The sequence below is a fragment of the Acinonyx jubatus genome, chromosome D2 (assembly GCF_027475565.1).
Source record: "Acinonyx jubatus isolate Ajub_Pintada_27869175 chromosome D2, VMU_Ajub_asm_v1.0, whole genome shotgun sequence".
Lineage (NCBI taxonomy): Eukaryota > Metazoa > Chordata > Mammalia > Carnivora > Felidae > Acinonyx > Acinonyx jubatus.
In genome coordinates this window covers 33,325,360-33,352,268 of record NC_069393.1, presented here as the reverse complement: position 1 = coordinate 33,352,268, position 26,909 = coordinate 33,325,360, and the positions used below count along the sequence as shown (strand labels likewise).

Genomic DNA, 26,909 nt, shown 5'->3' with positions numbered 1-26,909 from the left:
GATGGCAGATGACAGAGATGACAGCAAGGGAGAAATCTGGTAGATCCCAGCATGGTCACCACCTCCATGTCTCCTAAACTGTCTACACACGCACACACATACGTACACATACCCAGAATAAAAGCAGAAGTTGGACGCTCTAGGGAACATCCCCAGGAGCACTGTCGCCTGCAAAGCCCCACCCCCTTCTTGCTACCTTGAGAAATCTGAGGGAGGGGGAGGGTCAGGCCCAGCTTCCAGCTTCCTCCTCCCTCCCCATTAAGAGGAAGCAAACTTCAATGCTTAGTCATTTCCCATGGGGTAGGGCTTTACCTGGGGGTCTGAGTCACCATACAGGTGCCAGCAAGGAAGAGGTGCTGTCCGATATGACACATCTGCTTGCCCAGGAAGGACATTAGCTACTGGGGGTTGTGGGGACCAATTTGACCCTAGATGCTAAGAACCCATACTGTTCTGTGAAGGACTTTGGAGTTCCAGGCCAAGGGCACGAACTTAGGGTAGAGAATTAAGGCTCCTTTCCTTATCTAACACCTTTTCCTTTCTCCTTCTCATTCCCCTCCACCCATGGGGAACCCATGGCTGGCTAGCCAACCTGGCCTTCAGCTCCTAGTACCTTAGTAGGCAAAGCCACAACCTCCCTGAGAGGACAGAGGTAAGTCCCAGGCACTTTATGGGCCTTCAAAAATGTTATTTCCCTTCTCCTCTCTGAGTTGAGGAGAAAGTCCAGGACATGAGGAGCACCAGTGAGCATACTGATCCCAACAAGTAGCCTCAGCGCCTGACCAACATTTCAACCATGCCAGGGGCCTCCTGGAGCTGGCCAGAGGTGACCAACCAAACCCTGGGAGAGGCTGGACTCTATACTGGAAATCTTCACCTTGGCATGACTTTCACTGTGCCTTGACAACTATTTCCACTCCTATTAAACTGCACTAACTGTAGTAGGCTAAATAATGGCTTCCCAAAGATGTCCACATCCTAATCCCTAGGACTTATAATTCTACCTTACATAGCAAAGGAGACTTTGCAGATGTGATTGAGTTAAGGATCTTGAGATGGGGAGATTATCCTAGATTATTCAGGTGGGCCCAATGTCATCACAAAGGTCCTTACAAAAGGGAAATGAGGAACCAGAGTGAAAAGGGGGAAGGTCTTGATGGAAAGAGAGGTCAGAGTGATATGGGACCATGAGCCAAGGAATATAGTCAGCCCTTAGAAGCTGGAAAAGGCAAGGAAACAGATTCTGCCCAGAACCTCCAGTCTTGCTGGCTCATTTTGGACTTTTGACCTCTAGAACAATAAAATAATACATCTGTTTTCTTTTAAGCTATTAAGTTGGTGGTCCTCTGTTACAGCAACAGTAGGAAACTAATACAGATTCTGATACTGGGAGAAGGGTGCTGATGTAACAAATACCTTAAAAGCCAAATGGCTTTTGGAATTGAGCAGTAGGCAGTGGATGGAAGAATTTTAAGTGTGATAGAAAAAAAATCTAGGTTCCCTTGAACAGACTTGTTAGTAGAACTATAGAAGGTGAAAATTCTGCTAATGAGGAATGAGAATTAAGTGAGGAGCACAATAGAGAAAACCTATATAGTTTTAGAGAATATCTAAATCATCATAAACAGAATATTAGTAATAATATGCACATTAAAGGTGATGCTGGTAGGGGTTAGAAGGTAGTAATATTTTATTGAAAACTGGAGGAAGGAGGGGAGGGGTCTTTGTTATATAGTGATGGAAAACTTACCTGAATTGCATCCTTTAGTTATATAGAAAGCAGAACTTGTGAGGAGTGAACTTGGATATTTATCTTAGGATATTTCCAAGCAAAGTATCGAAGGTGCAACCTAGCTTATTTTTGTCTTTATAGTAACATGTGAGAGGAAGGAGATAAATTGAGAGAAGCACTATAAACAAAAAGGGGAGGTGCCTGGGTGGCTCAGTCAGTTGAGTGCCTGACTCTTGATTTCAGCTCAGGTCATGATCCTAGGGTTGTGGGATCAAGCCCCATGTCAGGCTCCACACTGAATGTGGAGCCTGCTTGGGATTCTCTCTCTCTCTCTCTCTCTCTCTCTCTCTCTCTCTCCTCTGCTCCTCTCCCCACCCCCCAATAAATAAAAATGAAAGAAAAAGAAAGGAAGCAGGAGTAATGATTTGGGAAATTCTCAGCCTATCCAGATTGGAAAGGATGCTAAAATTAGGAGATTCACTGTCAGGAAAGAATTCTCTGGAAAGAAAGCCAAAGGTGTGACTAGACAACCTTTTGTTAATGCCTTGGAAAGATCAAAAGGTCAGAGTATTCATTTTCTCAGTGGATTCTTAGAAAATATTAGGCATGTGACTCATGTATCCCCACAACCATCTCAGCAGAATCCAGAAATAGGGGTGCCTATGTGGCTCAGTCAGTTAAGCATCCGATTTCGGCTCAGGTCATGATCTTGCAGTCCGTGAGTTTTAGCCCTGCATCAGGCTCTGTGCTGACAGCTCAGAGCCTGGAGCCTGCTTTGGATTCTGTGTCTCCCTCTCTTCTGCCTCTCCTCCACTCATGCTCTGTCTCTCTCAAAATAATAAACAAACATTAAAAAAAAAAGAATCCAGAAATAGAGGTTGGGTCATCTAGGAAAAAATCTATGGAGGAGACTTTTGTCTAATGGAGTGAATGCCTATGACATGTATGGGAGACCCACAAGGTTCTTGTGAATTTTATACTGGCAGAAACACTGTCAACTTGGATTAAAAGGGATAGAGAAAAACAAAATGAAAGAAGGTTGCCAGACTCTCAACATTCTACAGGCAAGAAACAAGATGATAAAATAAAATTATTCAAGAAAAAGGAAGAACAACTGAGAGAGGAGGGGTAAGCCCAGATGTCAGAGTCTCAAGCCACAGGATTATTCTCAGGTCTTGAAACCTAAAGGAGTTTGCCCAGCTACATTTTGAAATTTCTTAGGAGCAGTGACTTCCTTTTTATTCCATTTTCTCCCTTTTTTTTTTTTTTTTGAGTGAGAATATCTATAACTAGTATTCAGTGCCCATCCTGGGAAGCAGATAACTTGTTTCTTGAATTTCGTAGGTTCACAGATGGAGAGAAAATTGTCCTCAGGATGGATTGTATCCAATGTCTCACCCATGCCTTATTTAGAATATTTAGATGATGAGATTTGAGGATTTTGAGCTGATGAGATTTAGATGATATTTTAGACTGAGTCGATGCTCTAATGGGTTGAGATTTTGAGGGATGTTGGAATAGGTATGTGAGTATATTTTGTATATGAGATAAATGTGAATCTTTGGGGTCTGGAGGGCAGACTGTAGTAGGCTGAATAATGACCCTCAAGAGTATCCACCTCTTGAGGGGTCTGGGTAGCTCAGTTGGTTAAGCATCTGACTCTTGATTTCAGCTCAGGTCATGATCTCATGGCACATGAGATCGAGTCCCACATCAGGCTCTGTGCTGACCTTGGTTCCGGCTTTGGATTCTCTCTCTCTCCCTCTCTGTCTGTACCCCCCTCTCTCAAAATAAATAAATAAACATTTAAAAAAATATATCCACATCTTAATCCCTGGAATCTGTGAATATGTTAATTACACGGCAAAAGGAACTTCACAGATGTGATTAAGTTAAGGATTTTGAGATGGAGAGATTATTCTAGATTTTTAAGAGATCTGGATCTCTTACAAGGGGATCCTTATAAGAGGGAAACAGGAGGGTCAGACTTAAAGGAGATGTGATGATGTGGATTCATGAGCCAGGGAATGTAGGGAGCCTCTAGAAGCTAGATAAGGCAAAGAAGTGGATTCTACTCCCCAGAGCCTCCAGAAGGAATGCAGCCCTGCTGATCCATTTTGGATTTCTGACCTCAAGAGCTATAAAAATAATACATTTGTGTTATTTTATGTTTGTTAATGTTTATTTATTTTGAGAGATAAAGAGAGAGCACAAGTGTGTGCACACAAGCAGGGGAAGGGCAGAGAGATAGGGAGAGAGAGAATCCTAAGCAGGCTCCTCACTGTCAGCACAGAGCCCCACATGAACTGAGATCATGACCTGAGCTGAAATCAAGAGTTGGACACTTAACCAAGTGAGCTACCCAGGTGCCCTTGTGGTATTTTAAATCACTAAATTGTGGTGATTTGTTGCAGCAGCAATAGGAAACTCATAAGCTAACCCTTTTCATTCACCAAGCTCCATACCACTCAAGCCAACCTACTCAATCTTCCACCTGAGGCTGCTTCCACCTTTCTATCTCCTGTAGATTTCCAACTTGACATTTATAACTAATTCCCCCCACAGGCTTCCACCAACTGTTTCCTTGGCATTCCATCGCTTTCTCCTCTTTCCTGACCCTTCCCAGGTCTGCATTAGCCTTTGGTTTAACCCTAACTATACATTAAAATCACTTGGGTGTGGTAGGTGGCGTGAGGATGGGAGTGGGGGAGGGGGAAGACTTGTAAAAAATGTTGAAGCCCCGGCCCATACCTATTAAAGCAGGCTCTCAGGTATGTCATTATTAAAGTTCCCCCAAGTGATTCTACTGTGCATACTGTCATTGAGAACACCTGTCTACATGTTGCTCCAGGGTTATCAAACTTTCACATGCATAAGAGCTGCCTAGACAACTCTGAATGTAAACGCCACGGGCTAAGGCCTAGAGAGTCTGGTTCAATACATTAGATACTTATATCCTATTCTTCTAACAAGCTCCTCAGAGGGTCAGATGCAGGTGGCATTTGGAACTTGGAGAGACATTTCCACAGCCTTCTGTCTGCTCCTTCCCCAAAAGACTCAGCTAATTGATGAGATGAATTCCTTAGATCAATGATTCTCAATCTTTGATGAATATCAGAATCACCTAGGGACCTTGCTAAAAATAGTTTCTCAGACACCAATCCAGTTTTGTTTAACCAGATTATGGTTAACAAGCTCCCCAGGAGGTTTTGGTTCATGCTGAAGTCTGAGAATCAATGCCTTAAGTCAGTGATTCTGGTACTTGAGTATGTAACAGAATCACCTGCAGGGCTTCTTAAAACACAGATTGTTTGGTTGCACTTATAGAATTTCTGAATCAGTTGGTCTGGGGTAGAGCCTGATAATTTGCATTTCTAACAAGTGCCAGGTGATACTCAAGTTGCTGATTTGAGAACACTTGGAGGGCCACCACTTTATTTTATTTATTTGTTTGTTTGTTTGTTTGTTTGTTTGTTGTAAGCTCTATGCCCAACTTGGGGGCTTGAACTTAAACTCATGACCCAGAGATCAAGAGTCTCATGCTCCACTGACTGAGCCAGCCAGGTACCCTGGAGAACCATCACTTCAGATTGACGTTTTAAGCAAAGTGTTGATCTCACCATGTGTCTCTATCCATCCTTTCTCCTGATTCTCTCAGCCATGAAAGAGTCTAGCCAAGGAGAAAGAAAGGGCTAAGGCAACTGGCCAAGAGACTCTTGACTTGAGGGGGCTACAGAGGGGCTGTTAGGGAAGGACTTCTGGTAAGCTCACCACAGGGGCATCCTGGGATAAATCTAAGAGCTCTTCATGGCCAGTCTCTGTGGTGGCCAAATTCCAGTGGAAAATAAAAATGATATGATCAATAGCTGTTAACTCCACATATACATCCAGCCCCACTGGGACTCAAGGGCTTAGAGCTTCCCTGGAGGAGCCTCACAGCCTGTGATAGTAAAAGCTATGCAGGTATAGTGAGTAATAAGAGAAAATCTGAGGTCACCCTTGTCACCAAAGTAATTAGGGGGAAAGCCAAGCTGAGGCTATAGAGTCTTGTTCGTCAGTGGTATTGACCTCAGCTTATACACATGCTCTGGAGAGGAGAGCTAAAGAAACCAAAAGAGCAAAGATGAGAAGAGCCAGGTGAGAGAGGAAAGTCATTCCCTGTCCTTTTATTAAGAGAGAGTGAAAAATTAAGGGCAACTGACAGGCCATAACTGGCAAGGGGATGTAAGGGCTGAGAACCCAACCAGCCAAAGTTCTTACAAAATCCACTTTATTTTCACACTCTGCATGCAGAATTTGGTTATGTGCTAAGTTCACATGACCTGCTCAAACACCAGAAGTCACGTCTCAGTTTTAGGAAGCCAGAAGGCAAATAGCTAGATCCAGTCTGCTGATCCCTTTATACATAGTACAGGCCCATCTACTAACTCACTGACAGTAAATCACAGGACTGGAAGGTTTGGGAAAAGTTTCTAGAGTCAGAACCTCAGTCACAAGGCTAAACAGATTTGGGGTATTTACCCCTGCAGGTTTGGACAGAGTCACAGAGGCCATCAGCAGGTCTAGCTTGCCCTGTAGATACTGATCCCCCAAATTCTACCAGAAATAACTCTAGTTTGTTCGTGTGCCTGGTAGATATGGCTTTAGGGAAATCACTTATGGTAGAACGTCAGCTGTAAAAGTATACAGTATCTTATCTGTCTAAAGGCAGGAGGCTAAGCCAAATGATACCTTCTTTCACCCCCGACCCAGGCACCAAGTCAATCCTATCTTCACAAAATCTCCCATATCTGCACCCTCTCTTCACACCCCACTGCCGCTGCCCTGGTTCAGACCTTTTCCAGTTCCCACCAAGCTCAGTTTAGTGGTCTCTGAACTGGTTTTCGCTGCTCATAATATCATCTAGGCCCAAGAATCTTCTTTTAATTAATCTTTAACACTGTTGGCACACGCCCCAAACTTTTTAATGATTCTCCATCATTATGAAGTCCAAAGTCCTTTCTGTGGCAGGCATGGTCGCCTAGGACCTTAGGTGCCAGCTCTCACCAATCCCGGCAGACAAATCACCTCTACAGAATTGGCTTTATACCCCATCCACTTGAACCACCTGCAGTTCTTTGAGTGCTCCTTGCTTTCTCCTTCCTCTTTACCTTTGCACATGCTGTTTCCTCTGCTCAGATTGTCATTTCTCCCTTCTGTATTTGCCCTCCAAGACTCCACTCTTAGCCATCCATGCCCATTTGCACATCTGACTCATAGTTTCACTCTCACTGTACTCCATTCATCTGCTTATCTGTTTTTCCACTTGACTTTTATTCCACTGAAGCTGAGACTGGCACTTTTACCTCCATACCCAGTACACAGTACAGTGCCAGGCCTACAACCAACTCTCAGTAAATGTTTGTTAAATAAATGAATGAAAAATAAATCAATGAATCAATGAATATCTTGAGTCCTTGCCCAGGCCCCAAACTTCATCAACTTGCCTTGAGTGTCCTTCTTTAAAAGTCCTTTTAAAAAATGCAAACATCCTTGGGCTGGTAGCATATTAAAGTTAATGAGTTATTTTAGATTAACTAGGTGATCAGGCAGAACAAGGGCGCACACACACACACACACACACACACACACACACACGCGTGGGTGCCCAAGGAAAGGAGGTATAAAGGCAAGGGTAGAGAGGGCACCAGAGACAAAACAAACTTTACCCACATTTCCTTTTAAATGCAAATAATACTGCCTCGTATGTACGTGCAGTTTACAAAGAACTTTCACATACTTTATCTATGATGCCTGAAACCAGAAAGGTAGGTTGGATGAGTGTTATTAACTACATGGTACATACAACGCTTAGAGAAATTTGTAACACCCCAAGAAAAGGCTTATGACAAAGTAGTCAAAAGAAAAGAGCAAGATACAAAATTATGTATAGAATGTGAACACAACTATGTAAAAAAGAAGCAAATATTTTAAAAAGGAAATAAATACATCAGAATGCATTCATTCGATAAATATTTATTAAATATCTGCTATATTCTAGACATTGTGCTAAGTGCTGGGGATATAGTAGTGATCAAAAACACATCGCCTCTCATGGAAGTTACAATTTGGTGGGGAAAAGCAAACATTAATCAAATAACGAATGATGCAGTAAAGGTAAAATTGCAGCAGTTACAAGTGCGTCAAAGAGGTGGTACTTGTTACCATGAGATTATAGACAAAATAGAGGGATCTTATACAGTTATAGGCAGTCCAGGAAAGACTTCCTTGAAGAAATGATCTCTGAAGCACAAGGAAGAATTTAACTAGTCAAAGAAAGTCCGAGGCAGAAGAAACATCATGAACAAGGGCCCTGTGGTAAGAGAGAGACTGATGAGTAAGAGAATGGTTGAGTAGAGCAAGACTGGGAGAGGGTGGTGCCAGGTGGAGCTAGAGAGGAAGTAGGGGCCAGACACTGCCCAAACCAGCCAGCCAGGAACAATGGGAGTCATTAGGCACACTTGCATTTTCAAAAGATTTCTCCAGAATGAATTGGTGGGGTGTGGGAGAGAGTGGAGGGGGAAATAGAGTCAATGGGGGAGGCCAGTTGGGAAGCTATTGTGGCAGTCCTTGCAGGAGCTGATGGTGACTTAGGCTCGAGAAATGGTGGTGCTGTAAATGGAGAGAAATGGATGACTTCAAGGGCTATGAAGCAAATTGCCAGGATGGGATGAGGGGAGCAAGAGGAGAAAAGCATTGAGATGGCTCCTAGGTTTCTGGATGTGAATCGAGGTGGTGCCATCCCTTGAGACAGAGGGTGATGGAAGAAGTTCATCAGGTTGGGGCCTGAAGACAGGACCAATTTGGGGCAGGTTGTTTGAGGTGCCCTATGTGTGACAACCAAAAGGGGGTGTAAAGTAGCAGAAAATGAGGGTAGGTCTGGCTGGGTATAAGCATTTATAAGTCAACTGTTTATTGGTGGTAATTTAAGCCTGTGTGTGAATGAAACTGTGTGAGAGAAAGTTGGGAACAGGAGAAACTCTAGAATGAGAACTTAAGGAACCCAATATTCAGGGCCAAGTAGAGGAGGTTGATTGCAAAGGAAACCCAAGAAACCAGAGACGTTAACAGCAACTATGGAATGCTATGGAAGCATTTTACTTTTATAGTTACTTTTATAATTGGGTAGAAAATTTTAGTTAAGGGGAAAAAAAACTTCTTATGGCTCCTTGACCTTAATTAACTTTTTAGATTTTTGAAAAATAGTATTTGAGGGCAAGAGGTGATGTTCAAAATATTTAACTAGTAGGACTTCAGAGCCCCAACACATGGATGGTAGCTAAAGGAGGGAGGGGTGTCAGAGGCCCTATGCCCTATGGTTGCTGGATCATGAAGTGGAAAGAGGCTGGGTAGCAGGAGGCCACATGGAAGGGATCTTCAAACAGCTATTTCTGATTATCAACCCTGCTTAAGGGTCCTCACCAACTGGATCCAACTAACTCCTTCCCCCCATGCCCCCACCAGCCCTCTGCCTGCTCATTGCCAACCCTCAAACTCTTCTGTCTACTGCAGTGGTTTATTTATCATTTCTTCCCTTTTTTAAAGTAATCTCTATACCAAACATGGGGCTTGAACTCATGACCCCAAGATCAAGAGTCACATGCTCCACCAACTAAGCCAACCAGGTGCCCCTATTCATCATTTCTTGAGAATGCCTTGCCTTTTCATGTCTTCACGATTTTCCCTATACATAGAATGCCTTTCTCCTCCTTGTTTGGCAAACTTCTTTGCATTTTTATAGGCCCAGGTAAAATATCACCTCCTCTATAAAGTCTTCCTTGACTTCCCAAGGCAGAATTGTTTCCTCATCATTGTTCCATATACTTTATACATACTTTTATTATAGCATTTATCACGTTGAACTGCAGTCTTGGTTCTGTCTCTTTCACAAAGCTGTGAGCTCCTTGAGGACTAAGACTATGTCCCACTCATTCTTGTATCCCCAGCATCTAAAACAATGTCTGGTGTCCAGGTACTAATTTTTTTTTAAAGGTTGTTGAATGACTGCCAATGGGACTGCAAGGTCAGGGGGCCCTAAATTAAATAGAAAATTTCTCCCAATTTTCTATTTAAAACTCAGCAACAGGGCACCTGGATGGCTCAGTGGGTTAAGTGGTCGACTTCAGCTCAAGTCATGATCTCCCAGTTCATGAGTTCAAGCCCCATGTCAGGCTCTGTGCTGACAGCTCAGAGCCTAGAGCCTGCTTTGGATTCTTTGTCTCCCTCTCTCTAACCCTCCCCCGCTCGTGCTCACTCTCTCTCTCAAAAAAAATAAACAAACATTAAACAAATTAAAGCTCAGCAACAGTCCTGATACATGCTACAACATTGATGGAAGTGGAAAACATTATGGCAAGCAAAAGAAATCAGTCACAAAAGGGGTACCTGGCTGACTCAGTCAGTAGAGCATGTGACTCTTGATCTCGAGGTTGTGAGTTCAAGCACCACTTTGGGTGTAGAGATTACTTAAAAACAAAAATCTGGGAAAAAAAAGTCTCTCACAAAAGACCACGTATTATATGATTCTATATATATGAAATGCCCAGCATAGGCAAACCCACAGAGACAGACCTAGATTAGGGGATTGAGGAGATGGAGAGAAAAAGGGAGTGACTGCTAACGAGTATGGGGTTTCTTTTTGAGGTGATAAAAATGTTCTAGAATTGATTATGGTGATGGTTGCACAGCTCTGAATATAAAAATCATTAAGTTGTACATTTTAAGGGGTGAATTGTATAGTATGTGAATTATATCTCAATACTACTGTTATGGGGCACCTGGGTGGCTCAGCCGGTTAAGCATCTGACTTCAGCTCAAGTCACGATCTCTCGGCTAGTGAGTTCAAGCCCTGCATCGGACTCTGTGCTGACAGCTCAGAGCCTGGAGCCTGCTTCAGATTCTGTGTCTCCCTCTCTCTCTGCACCTCCCCAGTTCACGCTCTCTCTCTCTCTCTCAAAAATAAATTTAAAAACACATTTTGGGGTGCCTGAGTGGCTCAGTCAGTTAAGCATCCCACTTTGGCTCAGGTCATGATCTCACCAGTTTGTGAATTTGAGCCCGCATTGGGCTCTGTGCTGACAACCCAGAGCCTGTAGCCTGCTTCAGATGCTGTGTCTCCCTCTCTCTCCCCTACTCTGCTCGCGCTCTGTCTCTGAAAAATTAGTAAATGTTAAAAAAAAAATTAAATAGTACTATTATTTATTTTTTTATTATTTTATTTGTGGCTTTTGTTTGGTTTGCTTGTTTGAGGTTTTTTTGTTTTTTGTTTTTTTTTAAGAGAGAGCATGCATGAGCACCTGAGCTGTGCAAGCTAGGGAGGGGCAGAGGGATAAGAAGAAAGAAAGAGAATGTTAAGCAGGCTCCACATCCAGTGCTGGGGTGGGGGATGGGGAGCCCCACAGGGGGCTCAGCTTGATCTCACAACTGTGAGATCATGACCATGAGATCATGACCTGAGCCTAATCAAGAGTCAGACGCTTAACAGGTGCCTCTATAGTATTGTTATTTAAAAAGCACCTCAGCAACTTCTCCCACTGTATCTGATTCAAAGGGAAGGTTCAAATGTTTGCTGCTGGGGAGGAAGATGGACACACTGGGGGTGAGTGTGGAGAAGCAGATGAGGGGTGTGGTGTAGGGGGTTGGCTTGGGAAAGGCAGAGCATAAGTGGAAATCAAGTTGAGTCCTCCTAATAGAACGGGCCACAGAATATTTCAGAAGGAGGGCTTCTGGTGTAAACGGAAACCACTTCAATGAAATCAGGTTTCAGAAAAAAGAAGGATGAGGTTAGCTGAGAAGAGTGAAATTTTACTTTGAAACTAGTGGCTGAGTGTGGTCTCCTCATTTGACCTGGGAATCTTTTAAGAGAAAAGAGTTATAATATAGGCAGGGGTGGAAATACTAATATACTTAGCCTGGAAACCCCAGCATCTCCGAAGTAGGGAGCTTGAAAGGGGGCTGCTCTCCTTTTCCCAGGCTGGGCCCTGCCAGGAGGTCATAGGAAGCCAGCTGAATCCTGTCTCTGCCACTTACCAGCTGTGATGCCTCCGGCAAGTCTCCCTCTGTGTTTCCACTTTCTCTACTGTAAAATAGGGCCAATGATAGCACCTTCCTCATAGGACTGTTGTAAGGATTAAACCAGACACAGTGTGCAATACAGGGGTGCTTGGGTGGCTCAGTCAGTAGAGCATGTGACTCTTGATCTCGGGGCATGAGTTCAAGCCCTATGTTGACCATAGAACTTACTTTAAAAAACAAAACAAGGGGCGCCTGGGTGGCTCAGTCGGTTAAGCGTTCGACTTGGGCTCAGGTCATGATCTCGCAGTCTGTGAGTTCAAGCCCAGCATCGGGGTCTGTGCTGACAGCTCGGAGCCTGGAGCCTGCTTCAGATTCTGTGTCTCCCTCTCTCTCTGCCCCTCCCCTGCTTACACTCCGTGTCTCTCTCTCTCTCAAAAGTAAACATTAAAAAATTAAAAAACAAAACAGTGTCTAATACATAGTGAGGACTAGAAGGCAGTCCCTAAGGTGAGTGACAGGTTAATATATGGAACCCTGAAACTGGTTGCTGGAGAAGTGGCTGTTCCTGATAGTCTTGAGAGAGAGATTAGGGAAGAGATAGTAGCTGGCAGGGGAAGGGGGGAGTCAGGTCAGGGTGGTGGCTGGGAAATGGTCTGAAAAGAGCAGTGTCATTGCTCAATCCCACCAGTGGGGCTCACACTTCCTGTTTTCAGTGTCTGTGAGCCCAGATGCTGGAGCTGCTCATGTTGGAACAAGATCTTTCTTGGCCCCTCAGGGGAAATGCAGAGGCTGAGAAGCAACTCAGCCTGGGCTGGGTCCCTTAGCTTCACATCATGCCTTTTCTTTCCTGGCAAGTTTCAGCTCCCACAAAACCCACAAATGCAATTCTCGGGTGGAAGAGAGGGGGCTCCCACTCAATCTATAGTTTTATAGTATAAGCCATCATTTTTGTGCCTTTATTAGGTGCCAGGATTATACTAAGAAATTTGTGAACTCACGAATCCTTATAACATTCTTGGGAGGTAGATATTACGATCTCTTTTTTTCAGATGGGGAAACTGGGGCACAGAGAGGTTAAGAGTCTTTCCCTTGTCACACAGCTAGTGTCAGAGCCAGGGTTCTAGTCCAGACCACTTGACTCTGTAACCCATGCTCTGAACTACTGTATCATAGCAATAAGACAACATGCCAGATTAGAGGGACTAAAAATGAAATACTCTGGGTCCCTGACCTCCAGAGGCCCATGATCTAGGGAACCTCTGAACAGGAAGCCCAGGAGACCTTGCACCCCCAAACCCCACTCAGAAAACTGATTGCTCATGCAGAGAATGCATGCTGACAAATCTTGAATTTACTGAGCCCTTCACATAATCTGGCCAGTTGTCCCCAAAGGATTTCAATCAGGAGTTCTTATAAGAAACACCTGGGAAACTTTTCTAACATCACAAGCCCTGGCACCAGTCCTGACCTGAATCACAATGTCTGGGGGGGGGGGGGGGGGGGCATGGTCATATATGTATTTTTTAAAAGGTTTTCATGTGACTTGGTTAAGAAACACTGCTAAAAACCATTAACATAGGTTGGAAATCCCAACACTTTAGCATCCAACTATATCTCCCCACTTCTTCAGAAACTGATGTTTGGTTCAAAATATGTGGTCACCTCTATTAGGATACCACCTAGGTTTAGATTCTGGGTCCTCTGATACTAGGGATAGCAGTGACTGGTCATGAGCTTCATTAACACACTGAGAAAACTCAGCACCAGCCCCTCACACAGATGATGGGAAATTGTTTTCTATTCCCTGAATGACACAGACCCAAGCCAGACTGGGTTTTGAATCAGCAGTTTTCACTCATGCCAGTGTTCTCCTAGGTTGAGGTCAACCCCAGGATTGTTATGGGCAGAGTAAAGAGAAAGTGGTGGGACTTATCCTAGAGGATCACTGTGTACAGCCGTACAAGATGTGCGTTGTACAAAGGCATCAGGCTAAGGAGGGAATTGAGGGCAGACATCCAATCTGCACACTAGGCTGTACCTTACATGCTATGCAGGACCTATTCTACAATTCTTCTAGCCTCTACTTCTCAAAGTGCCATTAAGTCCGGAGATTCAGCCCCCAAGGAACTCTGAGATATATGCCGCCATCATCATTTTCCACTTTTTATGCTCCCCAACTTCCTCCCAAACAAGTACCAAGAAAGAACCAAAGTCTTCAGAAAAATCACATTTTTTGATCATATTTATTCAAAATTACAAAAATAGATATAAATAAAAATAGCAGAATATAATTATTAAATATTCAGTGTATAGGAGTGGTCCTCACTTCACCCAGTGAGGATTGGATAGACTCAGCTGAAAGGTCAGAAGGAATAACTGGCCAAGAAAGAACATCTATGTAAAAGTGAAACTGAAAATTTAGTGCTGGTCACGGGCCATGCCCCAGAATGATACATTCATAGGCATCACATGAGAGACTCAAGAGGACATAGGAGTCCATGACCTCTCCAGATAGACCATTCTATGTGGCATCATAGTCCATTCAGTTTAGGGAAATATCTAGACTTGCAGTCAGACACAGGAATACCAGTTGTTACTCATTCACACTGACACAGCCTGTGCACGGGTGTGCAAACATACATACACATATATAATATTTCCTGATACATTCATGGAATGTCAGAGCCCTTCCCTAAGTCATTAGTGTCTCCACTCCCCAAACCACTGTTCCACAGTGGCCGAGCTCACTCAAAAGACCTCAGTTCTGTTCTACTTCCTAATTGAGAAATTGTTCCTTTCCCCAACAGTGGGCCTCAGGAATGCCCACTGTTGGGGGAGCTGGCTCTCCTTCTAGCTGTGCACAGGAAATGGCATTTTTAACTCCAGGAGGCTTTAGTTCCGAAAAAGACAAACTACTGGTCAATACCATCCTGGGTCAGAACGAGCCCTCCATCCTGGCCACAGGGGATCTGGGCACTCAGCACCCAGGCCTGTATCTAAGGATAAAGCTATTGTTGCTCACCCTGGCGGGTGGCACATGCAAAACCATCTCTGCAGAGCCTATCTTCCTCAGTTTCTTCCTTATATATAGCTGATGCAGATGGTTCTACTGCAAAAATGACAGCATGGGAGTGGGTGGTACCCTTCTCTTCCCTTGGCTCCCTGGGGAGCCTCAGAGGTCTAGGCCATTCTGCTCCCCAGTGTGCCTTTGGATCCAAGGCAGGAAGCCTGAGACTCTTGTGTAGACGCCCGGCTTGTCCTTCATGGCACATCCGCTGCCCCAGCTCACAATCCCAGTCAGAGTCAGGCGGCCGTGGATAGAGCAGACCAGAGGGCCCCCAGAGTCTCCCTGTTAAGCCAAAGACACAAAAGGTGAGCCCAGAGAGAAGTGAGGAGGGGGCCACCTGATCCAATCACCCAATCATATGCAAGAGAGAGAGAAGGGAGAGTTTCTTAGAGTCAAAATCCTTAGTGACTCCCCACTTTCTACCACATAAAGTTTAAAATGCTCTGCTTGTTTTTCAAAGCCCTGCTATCTGCCACAATTCCATCTACATTCTCAGATCCTTTTCCTCCCCATCCTGGACTATGCCATGTTCACCCATTTTTGTATCTTTCAACTGGAACATTTTCCTTTCTTCCCTAGACCTCCTCAAATCCCTGCAGAGTCACATTCTCTTTAAAGCCTTTCCTCCAGTTGGCACTCACCTTCTGCTCCCAAACATCTAATCATTTACAATTCATACCACACCCTGAGCACTGAGTTGTATTGTTTTCTATTGTTTTCCTCTTTCTTGTAGTCTTATTTCTTTCCCTCCCCAGTGCAAAGTGTCTAGCACAGAGCCAGGCTCACAGCAAATGTTTGGGAAACATATAAGGGTTAGTTTAAACTGTCTAAGACCTAAGCTCCTAATACTGGCTTCTTAGGGCTTTGGTTGGACAGAGGCTCCCCAAAGCTGGCAGGTACAGGCCCAGGAGCCCTGGGGAGGTTTGGGGGTGACAAGGAGAGAAGCTAGAACTCTCACCTGGCAGGAATCTGTTTCCCATTGTGGGTCAGCAGCACACAGCATTTTGGTGGTGATTTCAGAGCCGTAGTAGTGGGGCTGCTGACACTCCTGGTAGGAAATCAGCTTCACAGAAGTCATTTTCAGCTGCTCTGGATAGAGATAGTCAGCTGGAGGGAGGAAACAAGGAGAAGTTTACATTAAGCTGTATATGTCTAGTCTTTCCACTGGGACTCTCTGCTGGAGTGAGGACCAAAAAGTGTCCTCACCAGGGAAAACCTTTATTCATTTCCACCCAAATCTGAGCCTTTACTCCATGTATAGCCCCTCACCCCCCATCTATTTACCTTTATGGCCCATTACTCCCTAAACAGTGCTCCCTACTCCATCCCTGGACCCGTCTGCTACCTCCACAACGCTCCCATCTCTATCTCTACGGTCCTCTCTTGATCAAGTTGAGTTCACTTCCAGGTTACAACACTCCCTCAGAACCCTCTCAGCCAGCCCCAAATGTCACTTACTGGTATTCTCTTTTCCAAAGCCAGTGATCTCACAGCTTGTGCCAAAATGAGCATCACCATACGATGGGGGCAAACAGATGGTTTGTATGGACCTGGATGGCTGGGCACACTGGCCTGTGTTGGATCTGATCTTCAGCAAGGCTGGCGGAGGAGGGAAGCAGGAGAGGTCAGGGGGAAAGATCTCCACCTGGTCAGTTGGTCACCATGTTTCGCCTCCAAATGCTGAAGGACTGGCTGTCTATCCCTAAATCAGTTAGGGTCAGAGATCATCCTGGAAAGTCTGCCTGTAGCTTATTACCTGAAACAAGTCTCCCCTGTCCCATGTCTCAAGGGCTTTGTTACAGCTGCCAACAAGAGCTTGGCCAGCCAGAGCCGCTGTATACAGCCATATGGTTGTTTTCTGTGAACAGCCCTGGCTGATGTAGATGAGCTGAATTCAGCCCAATGCTCTAAGTTGCAGATCCTGGGACAGGCAGAGGTTGTATCCAACAAAAGAAGGGGCCTCCCAGCCCAAGCCATATGCCCACAGGGTCACTGCCATCCATAGGAGGCTAAATGTTTGAAAATTTAAAGACTGCAGAGGAGCAGCAGGCCCTTCACATATGTCCTTTTGTTATATAAAGTAGGCTTTTCAGTTCCCCTACAACCTCAACCTCCCACTTGGTTCTCTTTTTGGACCCCTCTTCCTCCAACCATCATCATTATGGCAGATAAGGGTTTTCTACTCACCGATATCATTGTGGTGAGCAAGAGTGTCAGCACTATAGTCCTCATGCAAGATGAGATTTTCCACTTCAAACTTCATCTGCCCAAGTGTATCGGAGTTAAGCTTTGACCGACCCAGGTAGACAATGTAGTCCTCCTTCTTCGGGTTATTACTGTGGGAGGGGAGACCTGTTAGATAGTCTGATCTCATGAGATCTTGTCACTTCCCCTCCACAGCGAGCTCAGAGCATGACTTGTCCCCAAGGCCATGGGCCACATGGAGAGGGGCTAAGGGGGTAGAATTTAAGTGGAATCCTTTGCTGGGAAGGAGAATGGGATGTGTCTGGGGTAAGGTAGGAGGGTCAGGGAGAAGAGACAGAGGGACGTACATGAAGCAATGTGTTGCGCTGACCACCCAGCAAGGACTGATGAGGCTGCCTCCGCACAAGTAGGTGACAGAGCCTCCACGGTGCCTCCTATAGATGGCTGCAAACCAAGGCTGGTTCTCGATGGTGGTGAATTCTCCCCCAATAATCTTAAAGCGAGGCCTCAGAGCCTTCTGGCCACACTGAAACTCTGCTGTTTTTGGAGGAGACAGGGGACTTTTTCCTGGAGGCGACAGGGGACGTTTTCCTGGAGGAGAAAGAGAGGGATGTCTTGGGGAGGCAAGTAGGATAGTGTCCCTCTCTTGTCCTTTGACCTCCCAGTTTTTCAAAGCCTGGCAGACCTCCCTCCTCAACTCTCCTGATGGAATAAGGCGATGTATGAGGCTGTCCCCTTCCACCCTACTGTCATAAATAGGTCAGTGACACTCACCAAAAGAGCAGTCGTGCACCATGCACTGTTGGACAAGCTGGTTTAAGCCAACCTGCACATAGCACCATGGCTTTCTCTGGTTGTCCGGGTTCCTGGTAACACAGAGGGGAAGGTGGGGGGGGGGGGGTTGTCATTCCAACCCAGAATATGTTTCCTTCCCCTCCAGGGAAAACTCAGCCAGAGGCCTTGCTTTTCTCATGCTACGATCAGTACTCTTGAAACACAGGATGGTACCAAAGGTTCCTGTGTGGCTACGGGAGGGTCTTTGTTGCCCCACCTCACCTGCAATAATTGTGTTTCCCCAGGCCCAGCTGAAGGGCATCAGATCGGAGGGCATGGTACTCTTTCAGAAGAACGGCAGCAGAGTTCCAGGCCAGGCAGGGCCGGCCCACGATGTCGGTGTTGGCCTTCCCTCGGTAAGAGTGACCATTCCCCTGATAGCAGGTTTTCGATGTATCTAAGGAAGAATGTGAGGATGAGAGATATTAGAAAGAGGAAGAAATTCAGACAGGCATTTTAGAGATCGTGTCAGGCCTTGCATGATTTCAGACCTGGCAGAAAACACTAGAAAGGATCTCCTTCCGTCCCCACCCCACATTTGTGCAGCCACAGATTCATGAGACACTGTGTCTGTGTATATCACATGGGGATCAAGATGTCCTCCACTCTACCTCCAGCCCTTAACTCCTGCCTGCTCTTACATCCCACCCATCTCTCCCTGTCCCCAAATCTCTGGTGTCCCCTACTCCCCAGTTAGAGTCAGGATATCCATACCTATCTCACAGTGTTCTCCTTGGAATTTCTTTGGACAGCTGCATCGCTGAATGTTGGAGAAGTACTTGTAGGACACACATGTTCCTCCATTCAGGCAGCCGCAGTTTGCTGGAGAGCACAGAGGTGGAGGGGTAAGCAAGGAGTGTGGGAGGAGGCAAGGGGGGAGCCAGCCCTGCAACAGGGTCAGGGAGGGGCTGCCCCCTGAGGCTTTTCCAAGATGTCTGTATGGCCAGATATTATGCAAGGGGTGGATACTCACATGCATCAGACACTGGATGAAGTTCATGGCTGCCCTGGAAACGATGAGAGGGAGGGGAAAGTTCATCAAAGGTCCCATGCTCCTGGGACCCAAGGGGAAAGATAAACTGGCCTCCTGCCAAATCTCACCTTTTCCTCCAGCTCCCTCTCTCCTCACCTTGTTCATATCTAACTAGCCCTCAAATAGAAGATCATAGGTTTCAAGCAGGGAGAAATGGATTGACTCAAGCAAGCTAGGGTGCAAGAGAGCTAGGCCAGTCTCTTCAGTTCCTTCTTCCCTTGGCTGAAGGTGTGAACTCCCTTGGTTCTCAGGGTCCCCACAGCCACACCTGTCCTATTTTCCTGAGAGGCTAGCCCCCCGTAGATGGAATCCAGAGGACCCCAGCTCCCTATGCACCGCTCTCCTTCCTTCCCCTGAGGCTGTTCAGGAGTCCTGCCAAGCCCCCTCCCGCTGCCATAAGTCAAAGCGGGGAAGCCACTTACTTCGGAGTCGCTCACCACCAGGACACAGAGGAGCAGGCATGTCATCAGGACTCTCATGGTGGCCAGGCTGGGGCTCTAGACAGCACTCTACAAAGGAGGGAGAAGTCAACTTGAGGAAGGAGCAGAGGAGAGAGAAGGCGTGCCGGGTGGGTCACCGCAGTTCAGAACAGAAATCCCAAGGTCTCCCCAGAGGGGCGCCTGCGGTGACCAGGCTTCCCAGGCCCCGCCACCTCTCCTCGCTGGAGGCTCAGGGGTTCTGGCACCCGAAGGGGATGCACAGGCACCGGGAGCGGGAGCGGTGACTCGGACTCTGCCGCTGCGGAGCCGGGCCGCTGGGGCAGCCGGGGTAGGGGGAAGGGAAACCCGCAGGAGCAGCCCTGCGCAATGAGGGTGGCCTGCACTCACCGGCGGCTACAGCAGGAGGGACTCGGCGCTGGGACGGCAGAGACAGGTTAACACTGAAATCCGAGGGGCTCTGGGGCTCCAGCAGTTGCGCTGTGCTGCTAGCCCGCCGCCGGGCTCTATATCAGGACCCGCCCCAGCCCTGGCCCCGCCCCCGCCCCAGCCTAGGATCTCCCCAACCCCTCCCTTCTCTCCGCTTCCCTGGGGAAGTGTGTTTCCTCAACCTTGTCTGAGAGTGAGGGGCTGCGCGGTCCCCAGGGGAGGGGACGTACGAGGTCTGAAAACAGAGACACAGAGGCATCTAAATTCCTCGCCCTCTCCTCCCATTCACCTGTCCTGGGCCCCATCCCAGTGGATGGGGCCTCCGAATTGCTCTTGGGAGACTCTCCGTCCAGCTCTGATGTCTCTCCCCAGATCCCCTAAACAGCTCTTCTCCAGCCTTTACACCTTTGGGCCCCAAACGCCTGGGAGAATGATTCGGACCACTGGGTGTGGGGTCATAGTCCGCAGCTCAGAGAGCTAAGTCTGTTTCTCAACGTGAAAATGCACGTGACACATGCTTGCTTACTCCTGCTAACAGGAGCTGTTGAATAGCAGCTCCCCGAAATTCATCAACACAACCAGTGGATAAGACAAAGTTGAGTTTATTGCTTACCGTCCTAAGGGCAGGAGCAGCGGGTAGGCAAGATCGGATTTTATTGAGAATTTAGAGTTTGGTTTAACTTAAGGGTAGCCTTTCAAAGTGAGGGCTTGGTAAGGATTGCATAAGGATCACGCACGATATATTATTATAGGATTGTGAGAACAAAGTCTAAGGGCACAAACTGTTGATGCTTTCTATTAAAGTATTGATGGATCTTTCAAAAATTTCCTGTAACAAACAATCCCTTTACTTGCCTGGGCCAGAGTATAGTCAGTTAATAAAGACAATAGAATGTAAAGCCTTATTAAGGTAGACACTAAGCTGTGGAGGGGCAGGAAGTTCTGTTTTCACATCTGAGGAGAGAAACTGGGGAACTGGAGGACAAGAATGAGATTTGTTTTTCACTCTATGCTTTTTGCACTGTTTCAACTTTTGAAAACATACCTTTATATCACCCATTCCAAAAATATAATTACAGTTTTTTTTTTAAGTTTTTAAAATTTATTTTGAGAGAGACAGCATGAGTGGGGGGGAGGGCCAAAGAGAGGAGACAGAGAATTCCAGGCAAGCTCCTTGCTTCCAGCACAGAGCCCAACATAGGGCTTGAATCACAAAACTGTGAGATCATGACCTGAGCCGAAGAAACTAAGAGTGGGACACTTAACCGACTGAGCCACCCAGGTGCCCCATAATCACAGATTTAAAACAAACAAACAAACATATGTATTGGGGTGCCTGGGTGGCTCAGTCGGTTAAGCATCCCACTTCAGCTCAGGTCATGATCTCACAGTTGGTGGGTCCCAGCCCCTCATAGGGCTCTGCACTGGGCTTGGAGCCTGCTTGAAATTCTCTCTTCCCCCTCCTCCTCCCCCCACCCCTATGTCTCTCAAAATAAATAAATAAACTTTAAAAAATGCATATGCTCAGTTGGCTCAGGTCATGAGGTGACGGTTGGTGAGCCCCGTATCAGGCTGTACCCTGACATTGTGGAGCCTGCTTGGGATTCTCTTTCTCCCTGTCTCTCTGCCCCTCACCCACTTGCTCTCATACTCTCTTTCTCTCAAAATAAATAAACTTTTAAAAAAATGCACATGTATTTAGTATTCTAGACTTCACCATAAAGCCTTGTTTCTAATGAGATAAAATAATTGCTTATCAAACAAGGTTGTCCTCCAGAAAGACAGGCCATGTGTAAAGGACTCCACCCACTTTACCTGCCCGAAGGCAAGCACACATAGTTGTATAGCCATGCACATTCACATATCTCTCAGGCATAGCTGAAGGAGCACAGCGGGGACTCTGAGGTTCAGTCAACCCTTTCCTTTTCCCCTGGTGTTGGGAACCAACACCTTCGTGAAGGAATGGCTTGGGGTGACTTCCTTCTATCCAGAGGGACTGTCCCCTTAATGGGAAGAAAGAGGGCTGTGTCCCTGTAACTCATTAGCATCCTAAAGCCAAGCCCCAGGCTTGGTCCCTCTTTCTGCCTAGGCCTACAACATTTTGCTGCCTGGCAAACCTGAACCTTGGGTCTGGATCCACTTGAGAAGGGAAGGAGGAAGGCAGGGAGAATGCCAGTAGGAAGGAGGAAAGCTTCTTTGCTCTGCTCCAGCCAGAGGTCTCAAGATGCCAACCTCTGCTTGGGGGAAGTTCAAGTTAACCATTCAGCTTTCGTGAGGAAGATGACCCATCATCCTCTGGAGAGAGTTTTTCTGTGTCCGGCTGAGCTGCCAGCTCTCAGGGAATGGACTGAGTCACAGGTGCTAGAGGCTTCAGAGCTGGCCTGGCTACTTCCTCTAGAAAACTGAAGCATGTTTTGTTTGGATTTAGAACCCATTAATTGCAAATAAATGTGATCAAAATGTAAACAGAGATGTTGCAGCCTGAGGACTTACCCCGAAACTACTAGGTTAGGTATCAGGAAATTCCCAGCACACTGTCATGATTCACAGAGCACCCCCAGCAGCTCTCATGACTCCAGATTACTTGGCTGGAGGCTGTCATGCTGATTCTTGAGAGCAGGATGACCTCATTTCCTCCTGGACAAAGACGCTTGGAGACCGTTATGCAGCGTGACACTCTTCTTCCCTTTTCTTCCCCCTGCAGTGCCTTCACCTGGTTGAACAATCCTGGAGCCTCCAACTCTTTACTGTCTTTCCACTGTATGATCTTTGGTGCTCCCTGAAACCTCTGTGTCCGTCTTTTGGTGCACAGCCTGTGCTAGTCTTTTCAATTCTTCAAGGGCAGAGACCACATCTTAAACATCTTTGTCTCTCCCTCAACCCTGGGTACATGCCCTGTTCATGTAGGTGTTTTATGAGGAATGGATCAGTAAACAAGTGGCAATAGAAAGCTTTGGGGCACCCTGAAAGTTTTCCTACTCTCTTTCTTGCAGTGAAAAATAGTACTGGTATTGTTTCTGTCTTGTGCTAAAGAGCAATTTGACACAAACTATTCCTCTTTTGTTTTAAACAATTTTTTTTTTTGAGAGAGAGAGAGAGAGAGAGAGAGAGAGAGAGCGCGCACGCCTGTGCCTGCGAGCAGAGGATGGATAGAGGGAGGGGAAGAATCTTAAGCAGGCTCCACCCCTAGTGCGGAGCCTGGTGCATGGGGCTTGACCTCATAACCATGAGATCATGACCTGAGCCAAAATCAAGAGTCAGACATTTAACCAACTGACCACCTAGTTGCCCCCAAACTATTCCTCTCTAAACTCTTAACAGCCTTATGACATAGCTGGAAATCGTGTCCATTTTGCAGATGAGGAAAATGAGGTGGAGAAAAGATACACACTTGATGAGTGGCAAAGCCAGCACTAGGACCCAGGTTTTCTGATCCTTATTCCCATGCTCTATACCTCACTGCCTCCATGGAGAAGGGAATAAGACAGAATGCTGTGAAGATGAGCGTCAGATGATGTACAATGTTCCAGCTCAGGGGAGCCCTCTTGCTGGTTTTGGGACCACCTTCCAGAATTCTCCTTGGGCTATGGGCCCCTAGTTCTTGGAAAGTCTGCACTGTAGTATGGGTTGGTTGCTTGCCTGAGTTCTAAGAACTAACTTGGTGGTCTAGGCTATCTGAAGTTTCTATCGAGGGTAAGAGAATAAGGAGCATAATGTGTATGGTTTCATTCTGTTCCTGACTCCCAGAGTCACACCACCTGCCCCCACCTCTGTGTTTCAGAAGACCAAACTTCTAAGTCAGATGTGGCAACACAGACTAATGAAGGGGTCCCCTTTCCCAAAGCTTCTTATAAAAGAGCAGGCAGGTGCCAGGTGCGCAAGAAGAACCAGGATGTCCAGACTTGGCCTTGAGACTATGTCCAGGAAACTGGGCCCCTGAAAAGGCTATTTTCTGACCAGCAGGAACCAAAGGGAAGCTCACATCAAGGCACAGGATGTATTCCTGGTCTGCTGTACCAAAAATGTTCAACATGGCGGTGACTGGGCGGCTCAGTCAGTTGAGCATCCGACTCTTGGTTTTGGCTCAGGTCACGGCCTGCGTTGGGCTCTGAGCTGGGCGTGGAGCCTGCTTGGGGTTCCCCCTCTCTCTCCCTCTGCACTTCTCTCTCAAATAAATAAAGTGAAAATAATAATAACAAAAAAAGAATGTTCAGCATGGTACTACATAGAGAGTAGCGTCTAGCCTCGGGTCTGCCACATCCAGGCTGAATAACCTCAGACAAGACACTTAACTCTCTTCATCTCAGTTCCTAGCTGCAAAATGAGGCAATGCCTGCTCTGCCTGTTCCTCACTTTGCAGATTGAATGAGATCATGCTTGTGTGTGTGGAAGTGTTTGTTCATTCCTTTATTTATGGACCCAATGCCAAGGACAGTTCTGGATACTAGAGATAGAGGGATGAACTTTTCTGGATACTAGAGATAGAGGGATGAACTTTGTAAACTACAATTCCTACCCTGAGTGCTTGCCTTGCCTTCCTGACTATGGCTGTACTGGGCCAGAAGACCAGCAATTCTCTGGAGTCTGTCCCAGGATTCCGGTTAAGTGGGGATGCCGTGTCCTTAGCCAATAGTTCCCAGCAGCTGGCCAGCTGCATGTGCTATTCACCCTCTATAGCCCTGACTCCCATTCCCTCCCCCACTTCTCTGCTGTCTGTGGCCTGAAGCTCCTCTCTTTTTCCCCTACACCCAGGGCAGACAGATTCCTCTGCAGTTCTGGGAAGGAGGCACTGAATGCCGGTCACATAGCTTCCCTGGGTCTGAGGACTCCCACGTGTGTTTAGAGCTAAGGGAAAAGACGCTTTTGTCACAGTATGCACTGAAACATGATAGGGGAGCTTCTGGAACCGCTGGGCCCCCAGCAGCCTGTGGAAAGAGTGGGGCAGAGGAAGCCACATACTTGCTTCCTTACTCATGGAAAGCAAAGAGCCCAGGGGCTGCATCCTGAGGTTATAGTCTGTCGTCAGTAATGCCCTGAACAGAGAGGCCACGTTGGTCCCTCCAGTTCAGCCTCTGACCCCTACTCTTTCTCACCCTTTACGCCTCACAATTTCTGTTCCAATTCCTACCCCGCTGAAGTCAATTAGCTCAGATCTCTGCGTGAATATTTTGAGCCTTGGCCAAATTTTTCTTCATCTTTAACCCAAATCTGTCTTTAACTTCCTAAATCAGGAACTTGTGACCTTAAAGGAGTGTTGGTCCCAGCTTTCTAGACGTAGATTCCGAGTCCCCTCCAAGAACTAAAGCTAGGCCCTAGAAATTCTGCTTAAGTTACCGTGGTGCTGGATGGCAATGGCTCCTTAACTGGAAGGTAAGGGGATACCTAGGAAGAAAGGACTGGAAAGGGAAACTGGAAACTGGTGGGTACTACCAAGAAGTCGATGATGTTTAAGGAAATACATTAAGCCAGGAGCTAGTATATTAAAAAACATTGCTCAGAAGAAAACCAACATAGCATCCATAGCCCATACGATGTATAATATCATGTGCTCATGGCTCTCCCGAGATGATTTCTATATGCTTCTCTGTCTGTAAAGCAAGTGCAAGCACTTCCCTTTCCATTACACAGAGAGGAAAATAGAGGGCTAATGAAGGGAAGTGAATCATCTGAGTTCATTCACTGAAAATGATGAGATTCAGAATTCACCGATTTTGAGGAAACTCATGACACATTTCCACCCTCTCCCCTCCTATTCTGAATCCTCACCGCCTCCCTTCCTGACCACCCTCAATCCCCACCCTCAGTCTCTTTGTCTTCCGAAGGTGCTTCTTTTCTCCAAACAGTGATTGATACTAGTGTGATGAGGCAGCCAAGCCCTGGGGGGAGGTCAGTTTCCTTTCAGAGGGCGCACAGGATGAAATGTATGGAAGTCTGTGAGAGGAGGGAGCAGGGACCCAGCAGGGAGCCCCTGAGGTAGGTGTGTTTGCAGAGTGAGTGGAAAAACAGCATGCCGGTAGTCTAACCAGGAGGCTTCTCTTTACTCTGAAAGCAGTGGATGGTGGGAAGTGTGACAGCAGTTAAAGAAGACAGCAGTTAAAGACAGCAGCTAGAATTAAAGCAGTGGATGGTGGGAAGTGGAGCTGGAGGTGCCTAGCTGGCTAAGTTGGAAGAGCATTCAACTCTTGATCTTGAGGTCATGAGTTCAAGCCCTGCATTGGGTGTAGAGATTATTAAAAGGAAGGAAGGAAGGAAGAAAGAAAGAAAGAAAGAAAGAAAGAAAGAAAGAAAGAAAGAAAGAAAGAAAGAAAGAAAGAAAGAAAGACACTTAAAAAAAAGTCATTAAAAAAAAAAAAAAGGAAGAGGAAGGCTGTTCCCCCCAAGGAGATGTTATAATCTATCCTTTGTTAAAGATAGATGATAGGAACCAATTTTTATTTGCTTAAAATTCTTTTTCAATCTTGGCAACAACTTTTAAGGAAGGTACTTTTTTTTTTTTAATTTACATCCAAGGTAGTTAGCATATAGTGCAACAATGATTTCATGAGTAGATTCCTTAATGCCCCTTACCAATTTAGCCTATCCCCCCTCCCATAATCCCTCCAGTAACCCTCTGTTTGTTCTCCATATTTAAGAGTCTCTTATGTTTTGTCCCCCTCCCTGTTTTTATATGATTTTTGCTTCCCTTCCCTTATGTTCATCTGTAGTGAAGTCATATGATATTTGTCTTTCTCTGACTGACTAGTTTCCTTTAGCATAATACCCTCTAGTTCTACCCACATAGTCATAAATGGCAAGATTTTATTCTTTTTGATTGCTAAGTAATACTCCTTTGTATATATACACACCACATCTTCTTTATCCATTCATCCATCGATAGACATTTGGGCTCTTTCCATACTTTGGCTATTGTTGATAGCGCTGCTATAAACATTGGGGTGCAAGTGTCCCTTTGAAACAGCACACCTATATCCCTTGAATAAATACCTAGTAGTGCAATTGCTGGGTCATAGGGTAGTTCTACTTTTAATTTTTTGAGGAACCTCCATACTGTTTTCAGAGTGGCTGTACCAGTTTGCATTCCCACACGCAGTGCAAAAGAGATCTCTTTCTCCGCATCCT

General features: G+C 46.1%; 1 protein-coding gene and 1 long non-coding RNA gene across 3 annotated transcripts; one reads left to right on the top strand and one right to left on the bottom strand.

Moving 5' to 3' along the window:
* Positions 1-14,009: 14,009 nt before the first annotated feature.
* PLAU (plasminogen activator, urokinase) lies at positions 14,010-20,102 on the bottom strand. 2 transcript variants are annotated; one of them, XM_053207892.1, is made up of 11 exons: positions 20,080-20,102; positions 19,347-19,433; positions 18,865-18,898; positions 18,606-18,713; positions 18,114-18,288; positions 17,832-17,923; positions 17,405-17,648; positions 17,040-17,188; positions 16,311-16,451; positions 15,811-15,959; positions 14,010-15,134 (listed from the first exon to the last, which is right to left on the bottom strand). In XM_053207892.1, the coding sequence occupies exons 2-11, from the start codon at positions 19,401-19,403 to the stop codon at positions 14,958-14,960; spliced, it is 1,326 nt and encodes a 441-aa protein (XP_053063867.1). In that variant the 5' UTR covers positions 19,404-19,433; positions 20,080-20,102; the 3' UTR covers positions 14,010-14,957. The 2 variants fall into 2 exon arrangements, with proteins under 2 accessions (XP_053063867.1, XP_026918116.1); XM_027062315.2 differs by lacking the exon at positions 20,080-20,102 and adding an exon at positions 19,752-19,906.
* On the top strand, positions 18,257-23,997 carry LOC128312727 (uncharacterized). Its single transcript, XR_008292411.1, has 2 exons — positions 18,257-18,736; positions 23,572-23,997. It is a non-coding gene; the product is annotated as an uncharacterized LOC128312727 (long non-coding RNA).
* The last annotated feature ends 2,912 nt before the right edge of the window (positions 23,998-26,909 follow it).